The sequence below is a fragment of the Apodemus sylvaticus genome, chromosome 3 (genome assembly GCF_947179515.1).
Source record: "Apodemus sylvaticus chromosome 3, mApoSyl1.1, whole genome shotgun sequence".
Classification (NCBI taxonomy): Eukaryota; Metazoa; Chordata; class Mammalia; order Rodentia; family Muridae; genus Apodemus; species Apodemus sylvaticus.
The window spans coordinates 72,134,615-72,158,484 of NC_067474.1; the positions used below are offsets into that span (position 1 = coordinate 72,134,615).

At 41.3% G+C, this 23,870-nt stretch overlaps 1 protein-coding gene across 8 annotated transcripts in view; it reads right to left on the reverse strand.

Moving 5' to 3' along the window:
* Lpar1 (lysophosphatidic acid receptor 1) overlaps positions 1-23,870 on the reverse strand; it is a 118,036-nt gene that overhangs the window by 31,733 nt on the left and 62,433 nt on the right. For all 8 annotated transcript variants that reach the window (XM_052176545.1, XM_052176542.1, XM_052176544.1 and 5 more), the window contains one exon: positions 14,123-14,870. In XM_052176545.1, coding sequence (XP_052032505.1) covers positions 14,123-14,870 — 748 coding nt within the window. The remainder of the gene's footprint in view (positions 1-14,122; positions 14,871-23,870) is intronic.

Below are 23,870 nucleotides of genomic sequence, written 5' to 3' on the forward strand. Positions count from 1 at the left end.
ATGGCAACAGAAAAAATTACTGATTTAGTATTCTCTGTATTAGAAGGGAAACAGAAACTCTAGGAAGATCTGATGCAGTACTTGTCAGAGGGTTAGTGTGTCAGTATAATTAGGACGTTAAACCCTAGAATATGTACGTCCAAGTCTCAAACTCTACACCATGTTGACCCAAGACAATCAAAGAGGACAATCCACTCCTTATTTAGCCTGGGAAAGAGTAAACAGACAATGTCTCCTTCACAACAAAAGTTCTCAGGCAGATACATGTAACTGTTACTGGATTCTTTTACAAAAGCACAGCAACAACAACAACAAACCAGAGGCATTGTGTTCTATCTCATCTCTAGAGGGAAATAAAAGACTTTCAGAGAAATTCTCATTCCTCTATGAAGTGCTCAGAGATCCTGTAATTTCCGAAGGTATTGCTATAACCATTGAGTTGTATGTGACACATTTTTCCTGGGTGTTGTAAACTGGTGTGGTCATTTCAAATACTTTGAGGTCAACCTGCCTGCATGAAAATATCAATTTTCATCGATAGGACTTGTTCAAGACTCAAGAATTTTATCTAACTGTTTTGAGCCTTGTCCAGAAACTCTCCTTTCCATTTCTCTTCCTGCCCTCTAACAGAAATCAGGCATGCAAACAGATATGCCTGGGACTGCCACAGGTACTCGATAGTTAAACGGAACCAAAAAACAATACTGCAAATTTTGCTGGAAAAGGTAAAAATAGAATTTTAAGTTGGAAAAAAAAAAGAAGTTGAATTTAAACCAGGCCATTTAAACCAAAGCTAGAGACTGGTGGCCCTGTCAGGCTTGTGTGACTGACATGTTCATGTCTGGATGCCAACACAAAGACTCCACTACTGTAGGTCTGGGCAGAGACCCAATCCCCTTTAACAAGCATCCCAGGTGCTCGGATGTAGGTGGTCCTTGGATGACACTTGATAAAACCTTGACGTAGTGCTGGCCATCATGGAATGAAGGTTAAATGGACTACCCGACATCACTCCCTAGCAGGTGGAGAGCCTGGAGCCAGAATAGTGCAGTTTACACTACTGCGTGTCTCTCACACTGCGCGTGCCAAACATTTTTAAAATTGTGGGTCACTGCCCTATAGGACTGTAAGCTATATATGAGCAGCTGCGAACGCATCCCTCTTTGACGTATGGACAGCATTTCCTATAAAAAGATCATCCTTCCTGACTATCATAATGATCATTAAGAAAGTATTTCCTATGTTTGGCTGATAAAGGGATTGAATGTCAAAGAGATTAAGATTCTTGTTCAAAATTACCCTTGATAGTTTTTGTTTTTTTTTTAAATGATGACACAAAGTTGGGTGGGTAAGGAAGGGGGTGAATCTGGAAGGCGAAGGCATGGGGAGTGAATGTAATAAAAATACATTGCAGGAAATTCCCAACTAAAATAAAAGGGGAGGGATTCTTGCTCAGAACCTTACCCATGTATGGCAAACTAGGACTCAGTGAGTTCCAACGATTAGTGAGTCCTTCGAGTTAGCCATCATCACCAACGCATGTTTTTAGAAACTCTCCTAGGACTAAAAATAAAACTTAAAATTGGGTGGGAAAAAATTAAAATAAAACTGAAATTGGGCAAATGCCACACAATTTAATATACTATATATCGAAGATTAAGTAAAAATAAAAATTCATAATGGTAAATTATCTAGTTGTGAAAATTTATATCAAAATGAATAAAAATTGTCTTTATATAACTTATTTGCAAAGATTTAACACCAAAATTTTCCTCAGTTATATCAGAAATGGTGGCAAACTGAAAATATTCTAAGTGTGTCTATGTGTTAAACTACTGAAAAGACAGAAGTCAACTTACAAAACACAGTGGAGAAGATAACCTTCTCAACAAAATTTAATTATACTTGGATCAGCATTCAAATATTCACAGTTATGAAGATAGAGAAAAAACCCCTGTAATCAGCAGCTAATTAAAACAATGAGCTACAGTTACAATGCCAATTAGGTGGCAGCAGCATGGAGGGCTGGGGCAGAGTTCTTCAGAAGGCAGTATATGCTTTGAATCAACATCTTATATATGGTACAGTTTCTCCTATAGCCAGGATCCATGGGTCCAGGAATCAAGGAATGGAAAAAGGAATAATTCCCCTCACTATCACTCCTAATGACCCTCTAGGAAACTTTTTGCTTCCTTTTCCCACAACTCTAGGTTCTGCTGGCCTAGAAGTTTTGGTTCCAGAGGGGGGAGTGCTCCTACCAGGAGCCACAACAAACATTCCATTGAATGGGAAGTTCAGACTTGCCCCTGGTCATTTTGGGCTTCTAATGCCCTTAAACCAACAGGCTAAGAAAGGAATGACAATGTTAGGAGGGGTGATAGATCCAGATTCATATGGGGAAATTGGATTGCCTCTCCACAATGGAGGTAAGAAGTATTATGTCTGGAGTGCAGGAGATCCCTTAGGGCTTCTCTTAGTACTACCAAGTCCTGTGATTAAAGTCAAAGGGAAACTACAACAGCCTAATCCCTAGCAGGATGACAAAGGACACAGTCCCATCAGGACTGAAGGTATGGGTCAATCCTCCAGAAAAAGAGCCAAGACCTGCTGAGGTGCTTGCTGAGGGTGAAGGAAACACAGAATGGGTAGCAGAAGAAGGTAGTTATAAATACCAGCTAAGGCCATGTAACAGTTGCAGAAACGAGGATTATAAAGTAATATGAATGCTTCTGTTTTATTTTGTTAAGAATACTTTTGTCTCTCTTCCAATTTCTTTTATATCAATTGGTACGTAAATTGAGACACTAAAAAAATGTTCCCAAGAAACATTATAAATTTACAAATGCATTTGCAATTGTATGAGGAATAGTTATATCATGTTATGCATATTCTTGACCTTGTTACTGTTTCATGTGGACATGAGATACTATTTGTGTCAAGTTGATAAGGAGTGGATTGTAGTGGCTATTCCTAGTGGCCAACTTCACTATATCTGGAATTAACTACAATCCAGAATTGGAGGGCTCACCTGTAAGCCTAATCTGGAGGCTGGGAGGTACAAGTTTCTGACCGGGGTCTTGGCATGGAGATCATGAGGCATAGTGGTTATGAATCCCAGAAGATTAAGACAGAGAGATCTCTGAGTTCAAGATCATCTGGGATTAAAGGTGTGGTGGTACACTCCTTTAATCTGAGCCGCACCCTCTGCTGGAGACCTACATAAGGACATTGGAAGAAGGAAAACTGACTCACTGCACACACACATCACACACATACACCAAACACATACACCACACACACACACACACACACACACACACACACACTCTTTACAGGATCTCTGTGGCTTCTCCCATTTTTGTTAAGAACCCCTTGACTACAGTGTGCCTTTCCTTTGGAACCAGGCCAGCATGTAAAAGGTCCAGTCTGTACACCATGGGCTCAGCAAGGTCAGCTGGACAAATCCCTTCACTTCAAAATGGTGACTCATTACCTACAGCAAAACGGTTTGTTCCTGGGTCTCTTCTGTGGGTCCTTTAAGGCTAAGCTCCTTTACACCTAGTTTTACTTTCCTAAAGGGGGAAAAATAACTCTGGCAAATGAGTTCACACTTGCCACATAAAGAGCTTTCTGGAGCACAGAAATGACCATTTAGAATGAACTCATGGAAACCCTACTTAAAATGCAGCGCTCCTTATGTCAACAAAAGTCTACTTAGGCAGGATAAATAGGTGAAGCCATGAATTTCCAGTCTCCTGATGCCAAATTAAATCCCATTTCTTCAAAAAGACCCTGTTATTGCTGCGTCACCCTGTGAGAACTCTGTATTTGCGTTGGATCACTCTGATATGTCCTCTATTGATGAAGGAGCTGTGCCAGGGTTTAAGTAAAGCTGTGACCACATTCAGTCTAGACTCTATCATCTTCGAGCAAATACATGAATAAGAAGCGTCTCAGAGGCACAGGCTGTAGTTTAGACCACAAAGAAAAACTACCCAAGTTATAATAAACACAAGAAAACAAATTTACTAGCCTGCCATGGCAGCTCTCAAGCTGAAGCAGGACTGTCATGAGTTCAAGGCCAACCTGTACTACATGGCGAATTCCAAGCCATCTTGGATTGTGGCATGAGACCCTATCTCAAAAAAAAAAAAAAGTCTTTACTTACGTGGAAAACATGTAATTTAAATGTTTCTTTAGATATAGTAGGACAAAGAATATATAAAAGAAGAAAATAATTCCATTTTGACCCAAAACTGTGCAAAATTATTTGTTTACCAGCAGGTGCATGCTTAATTTCTGAGAAACAATAATAAAGTTCTCTCAATTAGAAAGGATCATTTATTTATTTCCAGACAACCACAAATAAAAAGGAGAAATAGTAAATAAGTATATTAATTATCTTTCTGTGGGTATGATAAAATACCATGACCAAAGCAACTTATGGAAGGGAGAGTTTATTTTGGCTTATAGATACAGACAGAGGGTCCGTACGGGCAGTTGAAGCAAGAAGCTGAGAGCTCATGTCTTCAACAAAAACTCAGAGCAGAGAGCAAACTGGATATATCTCTGTTTCTGTATCTGGTGAGGGTATGAAGTCTGAAAGCCCATCCCCAGTGACTTGTCTTCTCCAACAAGTTTGCATTTCCCGAGACAGCACTACCAACTCAGAGTCTGTGGGGTTATTGAAACCACCACAGTAAGTGAACCACTTGCTGGGCTTAAATTTATCTCCAGGATAATATGGAAACACAAAGAAGAAAATATACTCAACAGAATAAATTACCATCTACAATGTGTTCATAATATATTTAAGCCTATCTTTAACAGAAAATCAGAAATGACATATAGTTTCCAAAGATCTGGTATAAACCTCTGAGAATAGGATTGTGTATCTCTAGATGTAACAGCTGTAATAATAAGGAAAATCAAGGATTGACATTATGAAATCCCCCAGTTGCACATGGCCATAACAACCTGTAAGGTACCACAGTGTACTATGTTTTCCTCATGCTTCACAAGTGGGTGTCAAGTTTTCAGAGTAATGACCTTCCAAGTTGTAAAACACATACACATCACTATAGAGCCCTTTTTATTCCCCATAGGATATTATCTTGCAAATGCAAAAAATCATCCCATGGGCTAGAGAGATGGCTCAGCAGTTAAGAACATTTTCTGCTCTTGCAGAAGACCCAGGTTCGGCTCCTAAAACCAGACCGCAGCTGGAAGCCATCCCTGACTCCAGTTTCAGTGGATCCAATACCCTCTCCTGGCTTCCATGAGCATCAGGCATGAGTATGGCATGAACACATACATGAAGGTGCACTCTCATATGCATAAAATCGACATTTAAACATCTTTTCAGAAGAAAGCTATCTCATTCCTTCTAGAGTAGTAACTATTCAGTATCTATCTACTTCATGACTATTTGATGATACTAATCTACTCAGAACCCAATATACATTATATACAGAGAAAATATATTAGTTCAAAATATAATGACAAGATACTTGTTTTGATGATAGACAGGTGTTAGATAGATAGATAGATAGATAGATAGATAGATAGATAGATAGATAGATAGATAATAGATAGATTGAACAAGCATGAAAATAAAAAATATTGTTAGACAATTATGGAAGATTCTACTTACATCTCTGGGAATTTATATGGATATTTATAGCCCTTTAAAGATTATTGTCATGTGTAAATGATATAATAATTACATTTTGGAGGAAATGACTATTACTAAATATGTAAAGAATATAGAAGAGAACTATTTTCTTCACCTGGATGTACTTGCCTGTATGCCTCATACAGGATAAAATTCCAACTCCACGTACAGCTTGAAACCTTTCTAGACATTGCCCTGGTGCAGTGTGATATTCCTATAGTCCTTGCACGCGTTACCACATTATAGTGCTATATCATTATTGAAATTACAAAATGGGGGACCTTGAGAACACGGTCCTATTTTCATCAGCCTTTACATTCCTGCTTCTTAACAGAGGCCTAGAAGACATTCAGTTTGTGTGTAAAAATAAAATATTACTAAAAAGTTGGCCCTGGGCCTTAGCCTAACAAATAGCCTTGACAGGCAGGCTATGGAGCTGCTTTATTAAACCACCTCCTGACAAATGTCCCTTGGGTGGACAAAGAAATCACACCAAGTGTCAGGCTGCAGAGGTACATACATTCCTATTGTACAGAAACAATCAACGCAAATCCCCAGGGGTAGGTTTCATTTCATCATCCAACAGATAGGTAGGGTTTCAGAATCTGAGAACTCCTTACAGGCCAGCATCATGAAATAGCCAAAGTGAGACTCAAAAGAGATCCAGAAGGGAGCAATAGGGAGGAGAAGGGCTTCATCCTCTCCTTCCTAGGCAAGTAGTGATGGAAGCCACATTAGGGTCCAATAAGTGGTCACAATGTGAAATTGGGAGCAGCTGAGAATGGCCCGAGGTCTCATGATCTGCTCTGAATGGGAAACATCTCCCACTGTGTTGGGCATTTGGAAGCTTGGTCCCCATTTGGAAGGACACAGGACTTACTCCTCTGTCACTGTAAGCAAAATAAACGTTTTCTTCTGCAAGTTGTCTTGGGTCATGGTGTTTTATACAGCACCAGAAAAGTAAGTCATCTATTGTCTGACAGTTTTTCCATATACTCTAGACATGGTCTTTTACCACCTATCAAATGGAAAAAGAAAGAAGTTATACCTGAGTTCTGGGCTGCTAACTGCAGCTTACTTGTTGTAGATCTACTATAAAAGACAATGATTTTCAAATCCTTGATATTGTCTAAGTGATATCTTTCACTGAATCCCATTTAAATTCACTGTGTGAAGTGAAACAGATCAAAACTGCCATCTCCTATGAATAGACACTAAATATGTAAAGACAAAATGTAATGGCAAAAAAAAATGTATGTCAAGGAAAGATATGCAAGATGAAATGCACAACCTGCTATCGAACCGAGCTGTACTTTTATACTGTGTCAGAAAAGTGAAATAGCACCAAGAGTGCAATTGTGTACAAGAGTGGGATTGGTGGGTGGGTGGATAGCTGTGGGTGTGTCTGAAAAAGATGGAGGGGCAGGTGCTTGTGTGACTGAGACTTACCAGTTGGGGACTCCTTTCTTTCCTATTGTAAAGTTCTTCGTGAGAGGCTGGACAACTTATTTACATATAAGAATCTATTTATATAATCCTAAATCTGAAACAGGGGCTAAGGGAAGTTTAAGACATTTTTCTCAAGAATCCAACTGTCCCATTTCACTCCAAATATAAGCTTACAGTACCTAGGCAAGTGCAATTCCCACCTTAGTCAAAATCACCACAGTAAAGACATCTTTGTATCTTTTATTCCATGTAAGGACAAGTGGCCTTAGCATTCGGCGTCTATGTGGCGTCTCAGCCTGACAGGCCTGAGTCACTCCTAACCGACCTAAAATAAGAACAAGCACCATGTAGAGTCCTCTGTCTACACCTCAAAGAGAACTCTCTTGGACCCATGTGGTCTGGGGTTTTTGTTTCTGTTTGAATGTTACTTTGGAATAAAAAAATATTTGAATGGAGATGGGTAACTAGGAGTACACAGTGTTGCTGTTTAAAAGGTGTTTTCTCTTTTGACCTGAGCCTAGGACATGGGGCTGGGGCAGCACAGCAGGATATCTGCAGGGTGTCGACCCTGGCCACCACACACAGGGCCAAGTCAACCCAGGAGCTGGCCAGACAATCAAGACTCTCATGAATGCTCCTTCAGACTCTTCTTCAAAGAGGCCTTCACAGGGATGCCACTGGGACCTAAGGACACTTGAGGTAGCTTTAACCTTCCACAGAAAGAGGATTTGTAGCTCCGTCACCTGTGGCCAGAGAAGAAGAGACTCTGTGTCTACTATTCCCTTCTCTGACCAGCAGGGCCAACTGGGAAGTCCTCCTTCCCTGCCACCCAGGTCTCCAAAGGAAAGTGAAATGCCAAACCGTTATTTCTCAGAGACGATTCTCAATAAAGGCGCCACAGACTTTAATAGTCAACAGAGCATCTTAATATGAACTGCTGAAGAAGTGAGCACTGTGCATAGAGAGAACAGTCTGTGCTTTTGATCTGACCTGATTTGTAAGTTTTCCACTAGAAAGATCTTAGAGGTTGGTCAGCTTATCCTTACAATTTTATTCAACAAATAATAGCCTAGATAGTTTTGAAAATTAGACTGGCCAACTTATCCTACAGGAAAAGGTAGGAATCCACTAATTAACAGAGAGAATATAATTTGCCCAGTAGCACCCAGATAGTCAATGCCAAAATGAGGATCTGAGTCAACCAATCTATAAAAGTGAGAAAACAGAGAGAGAGAGAGAGAGAGAGAGAGAGAGAGAGAGAGAGAGAGAGAGAGAGAGAGAGAGAGAGAGAGAGAGAGACTACTCTATTTCTTCTGGGAGTCCTGCCCTCTCTTCACTCAATGTCTCTGCCCGTATCCCATCCAACACAGGACTTTCTTAGCCTCCTCCAACATAGGCTCTGCAAAGATTTTGTCCTGATTGTCTGCTTATCCCTTAGCATAGTATCAGCACTCATCAAGTTCACTAAGTTAAACTGAAAGGGTCAAGAGTCAGCACCCTGTGTTGGAAGTACAGGATCTCCATACCTACAGCTGAATTCCCTGTTGCCACTTACAAAGAGAAAGACCTTCCACAAATTACCTGCCATATATGATCAACTGAGGAACTTCAATATAAAATCAGGGGGGAAAAAACTTTCTCTAATAGTTGGTCCAAACAACACTCAAGAGTGGTGGTGACTGTTGACTCTGGCACAACGTCCATGGATAATAATGGGTAATTTATCCTTACTGGCGACCATTGAGTGACCATTGGCCATTCAATGAACTGGATCAAACTAGGAAAAAGTGTATCTTTCTTTGCCAAGAGAGATGATCCTCTGCACTTGTTTTACTTGATATGCCTCTCAGGGGTTAGATGTCAATGCCACCACACCTTCCCCAGGATTCCTTTCCTTTCTGAATTCTGGTTCTCCTCATTGATGATTGTCTTCAGTAGAAGTGCCACCACAAATAACACAGCAGGAAAGGAAAGGACTCATATCTGAAGAGAGCCTGTGGTCAAATAAGGAAGGACGCCTCCACTGCCTGAGTCACTCAGGGGGCCGACTCAAGGAATTCTTGGTCAGATGGAAACTGGAGCTGGAGAGGCACTCTGTAGCTTCACACTGGGTCAAGGAACAGAGAGTCAACTACATCTTGGACAAAACACTCCCCTCGGTGAGAAGCAGCTGGTTTGTGGGTGCTGCAATACTAAACTCTGGGAAAAGATGGAAGATAAGTGAATCCTGGGGGTCATTAGAAGCAGGAAAAAGAAAAGGTACACACCTTCAAGGTTTCTGTGACCCTGGAAATGAGGTGAAGGTGGGGTTAGGCAGTATCAAGGGAGGGTGTTAGGATCAACACAAGCCCACTGGCCTATAAACTCTCCTAGAAGACACAGGTTGGTTTTATTCTTGAGAAATAGCTTGACAGGGAGGTAAAAAACTCACGGAGCATAGAACCCAAGTCATGAGTTGTATTGAACTCTAGTTCCTGTAGGCACGATGACAATGATGACGACCCGGGTGGCCCTGGGCAACTGACTTAGGGTCCCTAGGCTTCTTTTTTCACAAACTAGAAATCAAAGATAGCAAACCAATCATCGTACCCATGTCCTGTCGGGTTGTTATCTCTGAATACAAACTTCTAAGGTAGTCTGAGTGCTGTGTATGCAAATAATGCTGTACACATGTGAAATACAATTCTATTTAAGACCAAGTCTCACTTACAAGTGACTCCCTGCCCTCTCATCATGCTTCAGTCAATCATAAACTCCAAGATGCTTTTTCTTGATTTTTTTTGAAGCTGAATGCCTAGGAACTCAGTTGTTGGCCAACAAATACTTGCTTCAACATGAACACTGAGCAGGTCTAAATATCATAAACCATTCTCACACAGAGAAACCAAAGGCTTTTCCACACAAGTGATAAGTCATAGGTAGCCCAGAATAAATCAAAATGCAATGGGTTTGTTATTAACTGAACACTCACAGTAGCCAATCATTTTCTAAGTTGTTCATGTTCTAGAGGTCATGGACTATTAGCCAGTTGTGGTGAGGCATGCCTTCAATTTAAACACTCAGGGGGATGAAGCAGCAGAATCATGAATTCAAGGCTATCCTGAGCTACATGGTAAGACCCTATCTCAATTTTAAAAATGGCTATTTTTTTAACTTATACCACACTGAATTCACCACAGCTCCCTGATCTTCCATATTGAAGGTTCAGGAAGTTGCTTTTGCCACCACATTCATTCATTCATTCATTCACCCATTCAATGGTTACATGTTGAGTACCTGCTTTGAGCCAGACAGCCTGTGAATGACTACATAGAAAGAAGAGGCAACAAAGCATTTGGTTCCCTCTGGCCTTTATCAGGCTCAAAATCTCCCTAGATCACAGTTTTCAAATATCAAAAAACATTGTGCAAAAGCCAAAGTCAAAGATAAAAGCAAAATACAGATTACTGATTGATTAATTTATAATGAAATGAGCTTCAGGCCAATGACAGCTCTTGATTGCCATGAGATGAACTCATGTTTTCCAAATAACTAGACCTTCCTAGCAATAGAGTGAATGGCACAAGAAACATCAGGCATCAGTGTGACAAAGACCTGACTGTTCTGGGCTGTGAATTTCCTATTCTGAGCTTTCTACTTCTCCCGCTTTGGATATCCTTACCCACTTGTTCACACTCGCTTCCTTTCTCAAAAATAGTTGTTGTTCATTTATTGAGCTTTATTCCCTAAATTAGAATCATACTCCCATCTTGCCTTACCCAGTTTCCTTATGCATCATCCTGACTGGAGTTTTCCATGTTCTAAAACTTTCATTTTGTGGCCACAGAATTAGTATTTATTCCAGAGAAAGGTAACTTTATGGAGGCTGATAGCTTAAGCCTCAAATGATACGACTCCTGTTATATAAAATTTGTGTGATGGGTAGTAGTGGCCTTGTTTGTGGCAGAGGAAAAAACTACCCAATGAGACACAGATGTTAACTTTACATGAATCATTAAGTACAGTGTGTGGTGTGTATATTAGAGAGAATGCAAAGGCCAAGATTAAAGCTGGAGCTTGATGGGTTCATAGACCAAATTCTGTAATCATTTACTGCTCCGTGAACTAAATGGTACCTGACATTATAAATGGAGGATACAAACGGACAAAACACACACATATGTCCATCAATATTTAAATGGCCAGCAAACAAATGTCTGAGTCAAATCAGAAACACAATGTCTTGGGTTATACATGTCATCTCATCCACAGACTGTATCCAGTGCAAACTGAGATGTGTTTTCTTAAAATCAGGCAAAGCCCTCTGGTGGCACAGAGGTGCTCAAAAGGCTTTGTTGGTAACTAAACAAGGAGGAAGCTGTTCTTGTACTCATTAAGCTTTGGATGACATTAGACATCTCATGTCTGAGGTGATGGTGTCCCCAGTGAGGAAGCTTCCTGAGTGTTTAGTTGGTAAAACAAGGATTGGGGTAGGCTGTTGAATCTAAGGCCTAAATCTCGTTCTCACAAGTCTACAGGTCACAATTAATGCAAGCATAGAGGATCACCATGATGTGTCTGCCCTGACCCAAGAGAATAGGATGAAGGTTCTTCCAGGGATGCGAACTTGTTTAAGAGTAATTAAAGCTCTATCTGCGTTCAGGAACTAAAATGTGTAAAAATCATAGTTTTGGAGATGTTTCATAATCCCAGGTTACTTACCCCACAGGGATTTTCAAAGATCAAGGATGATTACAGGACTTTTACACTCGACATCCGTAGAAAAAATGAAATAAGGTTTGCTTGTCTGTGTTGCTAGGGAATCTAGTCTGGGGTCTTACACTTGCTAGAAAAACAGTCAGCCTCTCAATACCACATGAAACTCTCAGTGCTAGGAGTGTGTTATATCTAATTAGGTTGTGGGTCAAAAAGGTCCCAAAGACCAGCTCAGGCTATTGCCAAAGGTATTGGTTGCTCTCCACAAACTGATAGCAAAATCCCTATTGCTAAAGACAACATTTAAACACTCTCTGAACAGGAAGAAGTTGATCTGGAGCCTACTTAAGGTCTTCACCCCTACTGACTAGTGTTCATGGTATTGAAATGTACTCCTCACACTATCAGAGGAGAAAAGTAAACACCAACCCAACTACAAACCTTCAATCTACAATAGTGACCTGCCTGCAAAACATGCTGGTGCAGTTTCGGCACAAAAGTGGTGGGTGTAACCAACCACTATTTGGTTAGCTTTCAGGCCCAATTCATGAGATGAAACCTATGTCCAACACTGCTTTTGTGGCCAAGCATCCTAGACTAACTAGGCCATGGACCCAGTGGAAAACCTAATAATACTGTTCTTCTAAAGGAGTGCAGTAAAGGAAACACTCAATCCTAAATGGGATGTCTCCATTAAATCCCTCCCCATAGGCTCAGGAAACTTTATAGACGAGAAGATGAAAGGACTGTAAGAGCCAGTGGGGGTGGATGACACCAAGGAAGCAAGGCCTTTTCTAGACACAACATGAACATGCACTTATGAACTCATAGAGTGTGGCAGCACAAAGAGCCTACATGCGTCTAAGTCGGATAAGGTCCCAGTGCCGAGAGAAGTGGGTGCAAGCGCATCCCTTATTCACAAGCTATCTCCAGTTGACAACTGCTGACAACAGAAAAAAAATGTTTTCCAACAGAGTCTCACTAAGTATACAAACAACACTTAAGGACGGGCCCCTGCCCAGAAATAAATGGCCAACACAAAATGAACTCAGTGATACTTTTGGAGGGTTTTTCTCATAATTTGTCTCATAATTCTTTATCTGGGTTTTGTTTTTGTTGTTGTTGTTGTTGTACGTGGTGGGATTTTTTGTTTGTTCATTTTGTTTTTATTTTACAGGTCTTTGCTTATAGACTATGTGTCTCGGCCTTGGTCAAAGAACTTTCTGTTCACAATGGCCAGCAGTCAATGGAAAGATGCAGAACTGGTCACCACACTGAGATTAAGAGACTGAGTATTCACCCTTAAGCAGGACATCTATATCCACCTCCAAGGCTGAGGGACCATCCCAGAAGAGGAGTGTGAGAAACAGTGGGTGGAGAACAGTGCTGTGGAATGCTACCTCCAGGACATGACAGGGCTATCTGAATCACAACCTCACAGCATCCCTGGTCACTTGCAGACGGGAATCACAAGACCATCCCAGCAGAGACAGGCAGGTGATCTGCAAGGCATACTCCATTCTCAGGAGCTTTTCCTCATGGATAGTTGCCGGGGGAGAGAGAATCATTGTTTATAGAAGATGTGAACACTGGTAGCGTTCCCAGGTCCCACATCCATGCACACAGGGCTTAATGGGTTATCAATAAGTAAACAAACAACAGCAAAACCAAAGACATGAAGATGAGAGGGGGCAAGTTAGGAAGATGTAGAGAGAACTGGTATGGGAAATGGGGGTACATGCGATCATAATTCCTTGTATACATGTATCAAATTCTCAAAAATAAAATTAAAAATAACTACATTATGTTCACTTGGATTAATGAATAACTTTGTAGAAAAGCATAAATGATTTTCATCTCATATAAAGCACTATCTATTTGAACATCTGTGAAACAAAGTCCTTAGGGCAAGAGACTTAAGATGCAAACTGTAAAACAACCTTTTTAAAGCTAAATAAAACCAGGTGTTCTGAGGCTTTTATTTCTTTTGGGTTTGGTGGTATGGTGTCTTGAATGTTTTGGTATTCTCAGTTCTAGAAGAAAACTGTTTCAATGATATCTTTCACTTCACCATTCTTATACGAAAGAACAGAGACTAGAAATTAGCATATTCTATAATTATAGAAAGAATGGTAAGCTGCCATTGCCATAGACATTTAAAATGAAATTCCCCTATTCGCTCATACGAACATATACATGTGGTGAATTTTCGCATTCTTGTTTACCATGATTATAAATAAGTGTGTCTACTTGACATCATTGGGAAGCTATAAAGGAGACAACAACAATCAATAGAGAACTCACCAAGCACAATGACCACAGTCTTCAGAAGGCTCATCATGGTGTCCCGATTCCTCCTGGGTCCAGAACTATGCCGAGACATTCTCATAGTCCTCTGGCGAACATAGCCAAAGATGTGAGCATAGAGAACCACCATGACCACAAAGGTCACCAGGTTGAAAATGGCCCAGAAGACTAAGTAGGAGTCACTATAGAGGGGTGCCATGTTGGAACAATGGTCGATGTCACAGATGCAGTTCCAGCCCACACTGGGGATGGCACCCATCACAATGGCCATGGTCCAGATGACTACAATCACCACCACCACGCGCCGATTGCTCATTCGTGTATGGAGCTGCATTCGGAAAACCGTGATGTGCCTCTCGATGGCAATAGCCAGCAGGTTGGCCACAGAAGCTGTCAGGCTGGTGTCGATGAGGCCCTGCCGGAGGAGCCACGTGCTGACCGTCAGTCTCCGGGTATTAGGTCCTGTGTTGAACATCAGGTAGAAGTAGGCCAATCCAGCGAAGAAGTCTGCAGCAGCCAGGTTGGCCATCAAGTAATAAATAGGGAAATGGAAGCGGCGGTTGACGTAGATTGCCACCATGACCAGGAGATTGGCCAGCATGATGAACACACAGACAGTGATGCCCAGTCCCATCACCAGCTTGCTCACTGTGTTCCATTCCGTGGCTAGATACTTCCCACTCCGGTTATAAAAGAAGGCGATAGACTCGTTGTAGAAGCACTGTTGTTCATTCATGGCTGTGAACTGAGAAAGGAGATGGATGGATGAATGAATGAATGAATGAAGAAAACACAGATTTAAATTTAAAGATGGACAGGCAACACAAGACTCCTATAACATTTGTAAATTAATAAAATAAAATAAAATAAAATAAAATAAATAAAAGAAAAGAAAAGAATTTGAAAAATCTGACCCAGAATAACATCAAAAATCCACACTGGTCACTTAGAACTCTAGATTAAAGATGGTGAGACAAATAAAAAAAAGGTCTCTGCTTGGTGGTCTGTGTCATTGAAGTCTACAAGCAAAACCACATGACACATTAAAAAGAAGAAGAAGAAGAAGAAACTTCCTTAAAATACCCAATGCAGCCAAAAATCTTTCAGAACTGTGCTATTGGAGCATTTACCCTATTGAAATCTACTCTGCCCTGTTATTTAGTCAACAAGGTAGTTTCTAGATATGTTATTGTTGGCCAATTAGTCTGTTCTCGCCCCACACAGTGTTTTTGACCTGCAGCAGACATTTTGTAACACAGACTTGCAAAAGGACCATCAGGCCCAACATTTCAAAGGTCGCACAATGCATCAAAGATTCTTTAGCCAAAGCCAGCATGTACTGTTCAACATTCCTGTGGTTAGCACAACCCACCCCCAGGACTCTTCATCCCCAGAATAGCATCCATCTACCAATCCAAGACTCCTGAGAACTTTCTTCCCTCTTGGAAGGCTTAATGTAAGCAGTTGATACCTGACACTGCTCCACAAGAAGTAAAATATAATTAGTACACAGGACACACATGTCTTCCAGTGTTGGGTGACACTGCTTTATACTGTTTACATACTCCTTTTTTCTTTTTATCAGAAACAGTTGGAATATATTTTCATACTATTTCCACTTACACTTCAGTTCAGAAAGGTTCAAGGTGTTTTAAAATATAACACAGAGAGTCAATGAATGAATAGCAAAGTAAAGCTAAAAAATAAAAGACAATGAAGAATACAATGGGGGAAATCACATATTAGGTAGAAAAAGAAAAAATAATCTCTTTTCCTGAGACCTTCAGTTCATTGGAGACTTCTAGAATTAGAACAATTCCCTGAAGACACATCATAGTCTTCTTCCTCTCCTCTTATTGTGATTCTTAAATCACTAAGCAAATGTGATAGTTTAGGTACTTTGGTTTGTGTGTGTGTGTGTGTGTGTGTGTGTGTGTGTGTGTGTGGATTAGGGATAGGACCTAGGGCTTACTAATTGGAATTATAGGCCTGTACAACCAAGCCCACCTTAATCAGATTTTTCATTAATTGGTCCATAAGATACCTATAGGTTATTCATGCATGTTTATTAAACACTAAGTGATTTTTTAAGCAGCAGAAGAAAATGCCTGAGTGATTAGTCTTTTGGCATATGAAGACTTCTACAGATTCTTCCCTATCCCAACATTAAGTGCTGCTGCCACACTTCTGGCAGTGCGCACACTGTTGTGTGATTATCCCTTCCTCTTCTCATTAAGGATATCACACTCCAGGAAGGAGGACCTTGTGTTACATCTAGGCGTCTATCTTCTCTACAGTCCATGGTGTCTCCCTCACTGGCAATCAGAGAACTTGACCTCCAGTGTTTCTTTCCACCCCAAGTCTTGCCCTTATTCTAAGTAATTAATTAACTTCCCTTGCCTTTCATTTCCTTGACCTCATCTCTAATGACCTATTCCATTACATTCCAGTTGCCCACGCCCTGGCCACACCCACAAGACTTTTTCAGCCGTCCAGAACTTCCTGCTTTTGGAAATACTTGAAACATTCTAATCACTCATTGTGATTTCTCAGCTTTCAAATGTTCTCACTTGATGCTTAGTATTATCTGTCTTTTGAGGATATATCAGTTCTCTTGACCCTTCTTTTTTCCCCCACTGGAATACCCTCCCCATTTTCCATTCTCCTTCATCCATCTCGGGTTCCATAGTGACTGACTTAGTCCCTTTATTGTGAGCACAGGAACAGAGTCTCTTCTCAAAGACATTAAGGTGGCATGTGCACCTGAACTCAGAATTTCCTCATCACATTAACAACAGCTACTGTGTTAATAATTTTTCTTATTGCTATGAGGAAATATCTAGCAAAAGTAACTTAAGAACAGGAGGGCTTATTTTTGTCTCTCGGGTTTTAAGGGTCTGGTCCACTCTATTGTGGGAGTCTTGCCCAAAAAATGTGAAGCTCCTGATCAACTGAACACACCCAGGAAGAAGGGATGAAGGATGCTGTGCCCCACTGGCTTTTTCCATTGCGTTCGAGCCAGAACTCCAGCCTATGCAATGTTGGTCCCCGCCCCCAGTTAGGGTCGCCTTCCCACCTTACCAACTCTATCTTCAAATTCCCTCCCAGAGAAGCTGGGGGGGAGGGGGAGTCTAAACATTTGTTAGGCACAAAGGGGTTATGACTATAACATTTTAAAGAAGCCAGAATCTAGGATCATCTCTCTGTTTCAAATCTCTTAACAAAATTATTTCTGAAAAATCCCTGTAGCCCACTGAGGCCACTTATTCAGAGGACCCGTGGATTAAGTGTCGATGTCTTTGGATATCTACCAGACAGAACACAATTAAAAAAATAATAATTTCTGAGTTTTAAAAAAAAAGGATAAAATTTCTAGAGAACAGAAATACCAAATAAGAGAGGTCAGACCTCCACTCAGCATCTAATGAGAGTCAGAGATAACAAGAAGGAAATGATCTGGGCAGTGTGGCACACGCCTTTAATCCCAGCACTTGGGAGGCAGAGGCAGGTGGATTTCTGAGTTCGAGGACAGCCCGGTCTACAGAGTGAGTTCCAGGACAGAGAAACCCTATCTCGAAAAACCAAAAAAAAAAAAAAAAAAAAAAAGGAAATAAATGGAGGTGCAGATTAAAATAAACTCCTAGTTATTCTGCAGATTCTAGCAGGACTGGGGCAGAGCTGTAGAGGCAGAGCCCCCACTCCCCCACTCACCGGCAGAGAAGGGATTCCTTAAGAAGACATGTGCATTACTTATTTATATTTATATATATTACAAAACAATGCTAAAGCCAAGTGTTCCTATAGCGTAAGGATGTTTTGGAATCTCATGGGTAAAGAAAGGTTCCAGAAACATAAAATAAAAATAAAGGAAAAGAAAGCTCAGCAAATGGGGAAAGTGGAAAGAACAGGTCCGCTAGAGTTACTCTGTGCTTCTGAAGTGAGATCCTTCGGGACAGTGGTTCTCAACACTTGAGATTCCTGTGGGATCAACTGGCTCTTTCCAAGGGTCGCATATCAGATCTTTACCTTTTGATTCATACTAGCAAATTACAGTTATGAAGTAGCAACAAAAATAACTTTATGGCTGGGGCTCAGCACAACATGAGGAACTGTATTAAAGGGTTGCAGCATTAGGAAGGTTGAGAATCCACTGCTTTAGGACAAAAACTCAAGGTATAAGAAACCCTGCTGTATAGCGAAAACCTAAAGGAATCTTGAATTCCACAGCCATAGACAGCCTTACGGGAAAGCTCCTCACAGGCTCCTGTATTTAGATACTTGTGCTACTTTGGAGAGTCATAGAATCTTTGGGACTTGAGACTTAGCTGGCTCACCTAGGGGCGGGGCTCACCTAGGGGTGGGGCCAGGAAATGAAGACCAGGTCAGCTGAACTCTCCACTTCTCTATGTGATCACCACCTCACACTCCTGCCAGCTTGCCTTTCTGGCCATGACAGACTGTGATCTCTGACCTGTGAGCCAGAATATACCTTCCTCCCTTAAATTGTTTCTATTAGAAATTCTACCACGATGTCAAGAAAAGTAACTAATATATATGCAGGGGGGAGGAGGGAGCAGGCCTCACTTGCAAGCACACATGCTCAAACTAGAGAGGCTGAAGCATGTGGATCTCGGAGGTCAAGGCTACATAGTGAGTTCCAGGACAGCCAGGGCTGCACAGTGAAACATACTATCTTGAAAAACCAAAAGATAAAAAAAAAAAACAAAAACCAAACAGACAAAAAACAAAACGCTGGTGGCAAGTATAAAATTCATAAGACATGATTGTTTTCACATGGCCAAAAACTTAAATATAAAAATTACACTTAGTATGATTTAATAACACCAGCATAAATCTATCATTGTACCAAAAAGAGCTTGGGATGGGGAAATGGAATGGAATGCCTGTTCCTTTTCTCTTATTCTTCAGGTAAGAATCATGTAAGGGAGAGAAGAGGAGAAGAAGAGGAGGAGGAAGAGGAGAGAACAAAACATATTAAACCTATTTAAGTTGTGACAATCTGCAAAAAAACATTCAAATGTGCTGAGGCAAGCAATCTATTTGAATAATTACTAAGATCACTTGTCAGGAAGATGTGTGAGCGCCCAGTCTCCTGCTGATCCTGATCATATTGAAGGAAAGAGCAAACAGAGGCAGACTGAAATTTCCCCCAATAAATCCGTGTAAGATCATTTTTAAGTGGTTTCTTTTTTTACTTTGAGAAAATAAACCAATATTTACTGGTAAAACATAGGTACAAAACAAATGTATACTCAAGACAAAGTTCAGTAAGTTTTTGTAAATGAGCGATATTCCGCTAAGTTGAAATTACTAAATCACTAAAACTAGAAATCCTTGTGGTTGTAAGAAGTCCCAGAGGAGAAACAACATGAACCAACCAGTACCCCAGAGCCCAGGGACCAAACCACCAACCAGAGTACACATGGAGAAAGCCATGGTTCCAGCTGGATATGTAGCAGAGGATAGCCTTGTCACACAATAGTGGGAAGAGAGGCCCTTGGTCCTGGGAAGGCTTGATGCCCCAGTATAGGGGAATGTCAGGACAGGGAAGCAGGAGTCGGTTGGTTGGTGAGCAGGAGGAGGGGGGGATAGTGGGTTTTTGGAGGGGAAACCAGGAAAGGGATAACATTTGAAATGTAAATAAAAAAATATCTAATAAAAAATAAGCTATCAAATATTGCCCTGGATAGGGAATAAATGTGCAGATCAGATAAAATTATTTTCAAATGACATGTCCCTTGGTGGCAGAAAGTCTTCGTTCAAGACCTTTCCTCCTGCACTGGTCACTGCATCGCCGATGTATGCTGTGGGACCTCAGTGGCTATTCCGCAAAACAGATGCTCACTTTGGAAATTTCCTTACCCTATCTGTGACCTTTGAAATCACAACAACCTACCAAGCCTGAACTCGAAAGGGGTGGTTATGGAGTTGTCTGAGATCACTCTGTCCTCCACTAACTCCTCTCTGCCTCCTCAGGTATTTAGGAAATGTCAGTCGTAGCTATAGCTTAACACCATGCCTTCAAAGGGCATGCCAGTGACACGCCGAGAACCTGCAGGAGCCACTCCCTAGCCATCAGACTAGCGTTTTAATCTCCCACAAGGCAATTACACACTCATTAGCAAAGAGGAAAAACAAACACCTGGCACAAAGCACACAATACTAATTAGACCTAAGTGGTTTAGTAAGGAATCGGATAAGAAGGTAAATAAAATACTCCACTGGTATGCTTTACGGGAACTTTAATCTGTGCTGGATAAAGAATGAGCAGTATGATATAAATGAAGGCAACTTGCTTTCCACTTCTGTATATGCATATCTACGTGCATATAAATCTGTGTGCCAGTATGCATGCACGTGTGTGTGTGTGTGTGCATGTGGACACCAGAGATCAACTTCGGGTACTGTTTTGCAGGAGACCCCCACCTTGGCTTTTGAGACAGGATTTTTCACTGTCCTGGATTCAGCCAAATGTGCTAGGCCCGCTGGCCAGTGAGCCCCAAGGAGCCACCTGTCTCCTCAGGACCTCATGGTTCCATTTCTATTAAAGCAATGGAATGTCTGAGGCTGTGTGCCTTCCTGAAGCACCTGTCATCCTGATTCTAACACCCAACCCCCTAACATGGTGTTCATTAGGGTAGGCGATGGCTCCAAGTCCCAGTTCTCTTGTTTTAAATGGAGTCATGATATAGCTCTATGGCCTTCTCATTTCTAGTTATTAAATCTAAAATAATCAGTCTACATACCTCCCCCAGTAAGGACAGAAAAGAAGCAGCATGGGATTTATTCAAATGTTATTAAATTTATTCCCGGGAAAATAATTCTCATCCTTCTTAGAGCCTCAAATTAAAAACAATGAAAAATAGGATGATTTCTCATTGGGATTAGAGATCACAAAACAATACTGATACAAATGAAAAGATGGCTTAACCCTAGATTCCTTAGGATGCTGAAGAATATACAATAATTAAATGTCTTAAAAGTTTATCTAAAAAATAGCACATCGAGTGGTTCCTCTAATAAACAACAGCACAGGATAATAAGATGTTTATGTGTGTGTGAAGTATCTGTGGTGAATAGCAAACCACGGGTCAGGGAGGCTACTCTTCATCTCAGGGGCCCTGTCTACCAGGCTGAGCACATCATCACGCTGGAGGATTTCCAGAGCATTCTGGGTTGAGCCTAAGACGAGGAATGATAAGAGTCACTAAAAATACTGGAGACGTGCAGGAGTAAATATAGCAAGCGTCTTTCAGATGCTTCTCTGAGCCAGTCAAGAACTGCAAACCAAGGTTAGTGGGTGGCACCCGCAGCAGACCACCGCAGTCCTTGGTGACAAGGCTTTGAATGCTGCTGAGAAGCAACGGCTTTTGTCTGAGGCACTGGATTTGACCTCAAACCGCTAATAGTGCTAGAAGTCTTGATAATCTCTACGTTAGTAAAATAATGGATTGGAAAAATAGGATCAGTTCACACACAGTGCCTGTAACAGGCAGGGTGGCTTCACGTCGGGAACATCAATGAGAGGAGTAATTTAATTAATAAAAAATTAAGAACTCATAAAAAATTAAGAACTCAATACTATTAAAGACCTTATAATAAAGGATTAAAAAATTAAAACTTGTGGGAAGTTTGGCAATTTACATATAGAAGATTCTCTTTTCATCAAGGAGTAAAGATTTATTAGCAATCACAAAGGAAAAAAACTAAACAATCCAACAGAGAAAAAATAAGCAAAGATATAGACAGGCAATCCCCCGGAGAGAAACCGTGACAGCCAAGAGCTGCAGATCCTCCTCCCGGGCATCGGGGAAGGCTGAGCATGGTCTACAGAAAGGTCCAATTGATTCCCATTCCAGAAAAAATCAGCAAGTCTGAAAATCATTACCTGGTGAGGACAACCATGCGATCCTGGAGAAAACTCAGTACAGCAGCTTTGAAAACTGGTAGGTATACACATGGTGCACCATTCTTACAATGACATTTACAGAAATTGACTATAATTATTCCTACTTTCCTCACATAAATGTATGCCCTCAAATACATAGAAGGAAATAATGAACATCAATTTCTGTCTGGATGGAGAAATTAACAGTTCTGGGGAAAGAGTAGGAACTTCAATAACCTTGCTGGTGAACATTCACTGCTTTATGCTCTTCCAAAGGTCCAGAGTTCAAATCCCAGCAACCACCGTGGGTGGCTCACAACCATCCGTACGAGATCTGACTCTCTCTTCTGGAGTGTCTGAAAACAGCCACAGTGTACTTGCATATAATAGATAAATAAATCTTTAAAAAAAAAATACCAAAGACTGAGAAATTGCATTAAAATGTTAACATTTTACAAAGCAAAATAATAGATACATTCCTGTGCATTTCACCATGTTGAACTCAGCTCATGTAAAAAAGAAAAGAAGAGAAGAGAAGAGAAGAGAAGAGAAGAGAAAAGAAAAGAAAAGAAAAAGAAATAATAATTCATTCTAAGCTATTAGAAGAAAGAGGTGGAGATGGGGAAATCATGGCGCAGGCTGTAAAGTGCTCACCACAGAAGCCTGAGGACCCAGCAGCCATGTGAAATACCATGCAGAGTGCACCTGTGCCAGGGAGGCAGAGACTCGAAGAGCTTGCTAGCCAGCTACTCTATCTGAATCAGGGACCCCCAGGTTTAGCAAGAGAGACTCTGTCTCAAAAAAATGTCAGACAAAGTGTGGAGCAGAGACTGAAGGAAAGGCCATCCAGAGACTCCCCCACCTAGGGATACACCCCATATAATGTCACCAAACCCAGACACTAATGTGGATGCCAACAAGCGCTTGCTGTTAGGAGCCTGATATAGGTGTCTCCTGAGAGGCTTTGCCAGTGCCTAACAGATACAGAGGTGGGTGCTCCCGGGCAACCATTGGACTGAACACAAGGTCTCCAATGAAGGAGCTAGAGAAAGGACCCAAGGAGCTAAAGACCTGTCAGCCCCATAGGAGGAACAACATTATGAACCAACCAGTACCCCTAGAGCTCCCAGGGACTAAACTACCAACCAAAGAGTACACATGGCTCCAGCTGCATAGGTAGCAGAGGATGACCTTGTTGGACATCAAAAGGAGAAGAGGCCGTTGTCCCTGAGAAGGCTTGATGCCCCAGTGTAGGGGAATATCAGGACAAGGAAGCAGGAGTGGGTGGGTTGGTGAACAGGGGGGAGGGGGAGGGGATAGGGTGTTTTCAGAGGGTAAACCAGAAAGGGGATAATATTTGAAATGTAAATAAAGAAAATATCTAATAAAAAAAAGTCTGGCAATTGAGGACACCTGGCATGAACCTCTGACCTCCACCAGAACATGCACACACGAAGAGAAGAGAGGATAATGTCCTCATCCACCAGCCATAGAGGGAAAAGTCACCCATGGAGGCGGAGGCCGGGGAATGGGAGTCACTAGTCAATTCTAGCTAGGCTGCAACTCCCTATGCAGCTCAGCATAGCCCCAGCCTCACAGAGAGATCCACCTGCGCACTGATGAGTCCTGGGGTTAAAGGCATGAGCCATCACGTTCAACCTGAAGTCACCTTGCTTGAAGAGTATCGGGTGCTCATTTCTGTGACATCTGCTTTACTGAGACTAAAAGCAAAACCCTCAGGAATGAGCCTCCACAGACCATGAGCCTCCACAGACCACAGGCAACCTCTGAAATGCGGTTATCATAAACGGATAGGCTGAAACTACGCATTCTGAG